At 32.4% G+C, this 7,015-nt stretch overlaps 1 protein-coding gene across 1 annotated transcript in view; it reads left to right on the top strand.

Annotated features, from left to right (window-relative positions):
• LOC122268195 (protein SHQ1 homolog) overlaps window positions 1-386 on the top strand; it is a 15,858-nt gene extending 15,472 nt beyond the window's left edge. Inside the window, exon 9 of the mRNA XM_043038500.2 lies at window positions 1-386. This exon is cut by the window's left edge and continues 309 nt beyond it. Coding sequence (XP_042894434.2) covers window positions 1-108 — 108 coding nt within the window. The 3' untranslated portion in view covers window positions 109-386.
• Window positions 387-7,015: the final 6,629 nt, after the last annotated feature.

Below are 7,015 nucleotides of genomic sequence, written 5' to 3'. Positions count from 1 at the left end.
TCAAGTGACGAAGACTCAAGCGAAGACTCGGACCAAGATGATTCTACCTCAGATTCCTCTGACTTAGATTCTGATGATGATACTTTGTCCGAGAGTGAAGAATCGTAGTTGCTGACCTTGTGATTGGCAATCATTTCAAAATTTCTCCGTGTTACAAAGAAAAAGGAACACTAATAAAATCTCAGTCAATCATATTTACATAATTCTTTCAATAATGGGCCACAGGATACCACAAATGCCACTACCTAACAATCTTTCAGACATGGTAATACATTTAATGTTTTCAGTTGCCTGCTGTGTCATGTTTTTCTTTTGTTTTTGGTGAGGATGTTGCAATTTATGCATGCTAATTATATGAATAATAAAAGTAAGGTTAGAGTCTAATGATACAGTTAGTTTTTTTGTTTTTGTTTTTGTTTTCATAATTGGGTCCTTGACATGGCAAAATTTGGAAATAAAAAATTATGAATAGATGAAATTAACCTATTTTAAGATGTTTGCAGGATTGCTCTTATTGGCAAAAGTATTTAAGTTTTAACTTTGCTGAAGTAAATATTGGAAGAAGCCTTAAGCTTTTCCACATTTAGCCATAGTCAAATGGATAAGATATTATAACCATTTCAACCTGCATTAGCACCTTCCTTGTTCTATGTCAACACCAAGTTCTTTAAATGATCATTACATTTATATATGGTAACCATACTATGATAAACACAAAAAATACAAGACTCTGAGAGATGGTGCTAGTGCTGCTGATCTACCAGATGATTAGTAGTGGAGGACAGCATTATTTACTATTTTTATCACAAGTACATGTTTGTTAATAAAAACAGTAAGGTGAATGCAGGTGTCATATAAGGTTATGATAAAACTTAACACTGGAATGTTAGGTACCTTGTGAATGATGATAATCTCATTGTATATAGCTTTAATATTAGCATAAAGAGAAAAAATCTTTTAATTAACAATAATGTTCAAGCAAACATTGATAATACTCTGTAGTTGGGATGAGTAGATAGTAGCCTGCTGTTTTTTTCAGCGTCTGCAAATCATCAGCTTGCCTGCATATATGAGGCAACAGGTGGTTCTCTTCTTCCCCCTTTAATGTATCATGTTATATATATATATATGACTTATCAACTTTTCAATGTTGCATGCTTTATTCAAAAAATATCTTGGAGGTATTAATCTAATCAAAAACTTTGGTTGCAATAAGATGACTATTGATACTTCCACTCTTAACAGAATGCAGTGAGTATTAGTGCAATTACATAGTGGCTACCAACTTTTTTTGGCAGTAAATATTGATATATGAACTTACAGTAACACAAACAGATTTTAAAGTAATTTTGTCACCAGAGCACCAGAGCATTTTCACAAAATACTTGTTACAATAACATTAGAACCATTGTACAAGTTATGATTACTTTCAAAAGGAAAATCTACTTTGGAACCCATTAAAGTTTTACATATGACTGCCTTCTTCACTTAAATAGATTACAAGAAAATATGATGCCACCTTTCTTGAGTAAAGATGATTTGGGACTTACAGCTCTTCTTATTTGCTAGAAAATGAGTTTTTTTATGAAACGATACCATGGTCTTTCATGAAAATGAATGTGTCAAAATAATCAACCTTTACATAGCCAAGGAAACCATTAACAGTTTCTCTTTACAAACAGATTGCCAAAAACATTAAATTAATGCTACATATATTAAACAATATAACTTTGAAGCTATATCCACACTTGAAGATACCAGTAAGGAAAAGTTGTAAATCTGTCTTTGACATGTAAACTTGTTATGTATCAGTGAACAAAATCACCATATACATATATCTGTCAGATATACTGGTGACCATATTTTGCATCTGTTGGACTACTGGATGAAAGGTCCTGTTTGTATAGAATCTCTGTCCAGGAAGGCAGTCATTGGTCAGTCACTGCCTTTTATTGTAGTTTGGGCTTTAAATGAATTTTTAAAAAATTATATTGATGCCAAAATGAAAAGAATTGTGCTGACAAAAAAATAACCCACATTATTGATAAATCTCACTATTAGAATATTGTATCAGTAAAATCTGGCTAGACAGATGAAAGATAAGATCAAAAAATCTAATATAATGTGATCTTTAAAGACATTCCATGTCTTTGTTTTATGTTTTCATTTTTTCTTACCATAATCATTTCCAAATGATGTTCTTGATAGTATGCTACTTTAAAGTACCTGTTTTCTATATTTTCTTAAGTTGATTTTATTTTTTGTATTTCAATAATTCTTTATTTTTGGGAAAAAATTTTGGTGTGTATGTCATAATGAGCAACAACTTGTTGTTTTGTGTGTGTGTGTGTGTGTGTGTGTGTGTGTGTGTGTGTGTGTGTGTGTATATATATGTATATATATACATATATATATATACACATTCCTTTATGAATTAAATATTTGGTGAGGAGTTATTTAAGGGGCATTGTAATCTTTTATCTCATTTACAAAAAAAGACAGTTCATTGGCAAATACGTTGAATATGTGAAATAACAAGATTTGTAATAAAATTGATTCATGCTGAAACTTGAGAAGCTGTATGTGGTAGAGTAAAAAGAGATGTAACACCTCACAGCATCAAGAAAGATTTGCAATTGAAAGTATTGAAAATGAAAGAGGCATGGAACTTTATACTTTTTCACTTAAGAGAGAGTGAGTGTGTGAATGTGTGTGCGTGTACGTGTGCATGTGCGTGTATATAAATATATATATATATTTAAGTTAGTGAAGAGTAGTAGATTAGGATGATTGTGTGAGAGAGTTAGTTGAGAGGATAGAGTAATGTTGAGAGAGGAGAGTGAGATATATTTAGTATAATTGTGTTAGATTGTTAAGATTTTGGGGTATTTGGGTTAGTGATAGTGAGATATATTTTTAGATTGTGGTGTTAATTATATATGATATATTAGTTATAATATATGGATATATGATATATATATATAGTTATATTTATATATATATGATATATAGTGTGTTATGTTTAATAGTAGATATATATATAAGTAAATTTTAGAGTATATGTAGTTATATTTATATTTGTTAGAGTGTGTGTGGAGATATATGTTTTGAGAGTGTGTGTGTGTTTTTAGAGATATAGTGGTTTGATTATATATATATTTATATAATATAAATAGATATATTTTAATTTTATATATCTTTAATTATATATTATATATATATATATATATATGATATATATAATATATATATATATAATAAATTAATTATATATAATATATATTTAATATATAAAATATATATATATATATATTTTATATCTATATATATATATATATTATTATATATATATTTTATATATATATTAATATATATTGAGTATAGTTATATATATATATAATATATATAATTATTATATTATTTTATATGGTTATTATATGATATATATTATATATATATTAAATATTATAAATATGAATATATATATTATAGATGATATATAGATATATATATAAAATATATATATATCTTATATATATATTATATATTATATATATATATATATAATAGGTATATAATATATATATATGTATATATTATATTAAGGTATAGATTATTAATATGTATATATATATATAGGTAGTATATATATATATATATATATAAATATATAATATAGGTTATAAGTATATATATATATATATATATATATATATATATATATTATATTATATCTATATATATGTATATATTATATATATTATATTAGGTATATATATAATAATATATATATATCTATATATGGATATATAATATATATATATAATATTATCGTAATATATATTAGAGATATATATATATAATATATATATATTACTATATGTATATATATATATATTAGTATAGTATATATATATATATTAGATATATTATATATATATAATATATATATATATATATATATATATCTATATGTATATATATAATATATATATATATATATATTTGTATATAGTTATATAAAATATATCGTATATAGATATATATAATAAATTATATATATTTAGTATATATATATTATATAAAATTTTATAGATATATAAAAACATACACACACACAAAAACACACACCAACCAAAACACACAAAACAACAGCACCCCCCATACACACCTCACAACAACACACAAAACCACTCCCACAAACACACACACACACAAAAAACACACACACAGACACACAAACAAACACACACCCCCCCCCCCCCCCCCCCCCTACACACACACAACAAAACACACACACACACACACACACAACACACAACCACAAACACACACACAACACCACACACAAACCCACCGTACACAAACACAACACACACACACACCACCCACAACACACAAACACACACACCACACCATACACCCACCCCTACTACACACACAACACAACACACTAACACACACTAATCACAACAGTGTACTACCACTGAAACCTACACTACAACACTGTGCCACAATACAGTCAAGCATACAAGTCTAAAGACCACAACACAACTTGCAAACCAACAACACCACCACACCTACACTGACACAATTACATAACCACACACACACCACAACAAAAAAAAAAAAAAAACATGTGAAAAAGCAATCATATATCGTCAAAGTATCCAATAAGCATATATACGTAACCATAAACATAACAAAGTGCGTACTCTACTCATGACCATACACGCCATGACCTACAACACTCTCTGTGTGTGTGCACACACCTCTCTACACTACCACAAACACACACAACACATGACACACACAACACACCCATACCACAAACACACACCCCAATAAATCCCACAAAACATATACCCATAAACAAAAACCAAAACCCACACTGACAAACACCTAAACACATCGACACACCCAGACACTCCCCACACAAACACACACAACATCTACAACACACACAGAAACACATAATCCACGTTACAATCAAACAAAACTCACACACTACCACACACACTACCACACACACAACCAACAAACACAACACACACGACAAATAACAACACACAAATCCCCACACATACAACACACACACACTACACCAAAACAATACAAAACACACACACCATAAAACACTCACACAAACACATCCTATGTACCCCAATACACACCACACACTCAACACAGTACACACACACCACACACACCCACCACACACACACTTAAACACACCTACATACACACAAACACACACTCACAACACACACACATCACCACACACCCCACATACACATCACACATATAACACACACACATCAACCCACAAAAAACACACCACACACACACACACACACACACACACACACCAATCACACAACACACACACACAACACACACACACACAAAACCCACACACACAATCACAAAAAAAATAACACAACCAACACACACCCACACACAATATTATATATATATATTTATATACTCACAACACACACACCCCCCCCCGACTTCCCCCAGTCACCCTCCATCCAAACACAACACACACATACCCACAACACACACACACAAACAACACACACTACACAAACACATCACAACACACAGACACACAGACCCACCCACAACCCCACACCCACACACACACCCACACACACACATACACACCCACACCCACCCACACACCCACACAAAAACACACACCACAACACAAACACACACCCATACACACATACCACACACCCAAATACACACACAACCAACAAACCACACACACACCACACACACCCCACACACCCAAACACACCAACACACACCAACAACACCCCACAAAACACACACACCCTCCACTTCCCACCCACCACACACCCACACACCACACAACACACACACACCAACACAACACACAACGTCCGCAACAACACACACACACAACCAACCACACCTGACCCTCCCACACACACATCAAACACCAATACACACACACACACACACACCCAACACATACACACACACACACATACCACACACACACACCACACCCACCCACTACACACACACATAACTCCACAGACAACACACACACGTACACACTACACACAAACACACACCACCCCCACACAACACCAACACACACCACACCACCAAAACACAACACACACCACACCCAACACACTACACAACACACACCACACACCACACACACACACCACACACACAAAACACAACAAACACATACCCCCCACAACCACAAAACAACCCCACACACACACACAACACACCCCCCCCCCCCCCCACCACCCCAAACCCAACCCCACCACCAAAAAACCCGGCCAGATAAAAAAACACACCCCCCTAAAATCCCCGGAAAAAGCGAAGCACCCCCCCCAACCAACAGGGTTTTCCCATAAAAATCCCCCCCCAAGGCCATTATAGCAAAAGCCAAAAAAAAACCCCCTTTTTTTTAAACATATAGCAGAACCCAAAACCCGAAAGGGCCCCTTTTAAAAACTTCCTCATTTTGTTATTTTTTTTTCTTCTGCCAAAGGTAATTTCAAATTTTTCCAGGGTATTTGCAAAGGGGAACTTTGAATTAAAAGAAACCTTTTAAAAAGTGAATGTTTTTTATTGACCTTGTGATACTTGGAAATATGGTATTATTGATTACAGGTATCATGAGCAATATTTTAATGAATATTAAAAATTGTTTAAAGTCACATGAAGCTTTAATCTTGCCTGTTTAAAAAGGTTTTCTTTGTTAATTATATTCATGAAAATTGGATGTTTACTCATTTGGTCTAATAGTGTATCTGAGATGGTGCTTCTCAATGTGTCTTTTGGCATCTGAAAAAGAACATTTGTTAGCTCTTTTACACATCCAGTTGTAAATACAAATACTGTCAGAAATTATGCAGTGTTCCCCATATTTTCACTAGTTTTAGTCTGATATAGGCAGATGAAACCAAACCTAGTTTATTAAGTGCTTCCCATTCAAAAGTTGCCTAATCAGTTG

The sequence above is a fragment of the Penaeus japonicus genome, unplaced genomic scaffold (genome assembly GCF_977035675.1).
Source record: "Penaeus japonicus unplaced genomic scaffold, GWHDUDI00000001_assembly GWHDUDI00000001, whole genome shotgun sequence".
Classification (NCBI taxonomy): domain Eukaryota; kingdom Metazoa; phylum Arthropoda; class Malacostraca; order Decapoda; family Penaeidae; genus Penaeus; species Penaeus japonicus.
Note: the sequence above shows the minus strand (reverse complement) of the source record. Positions and strands in the feature narration are given on the sequence as shown.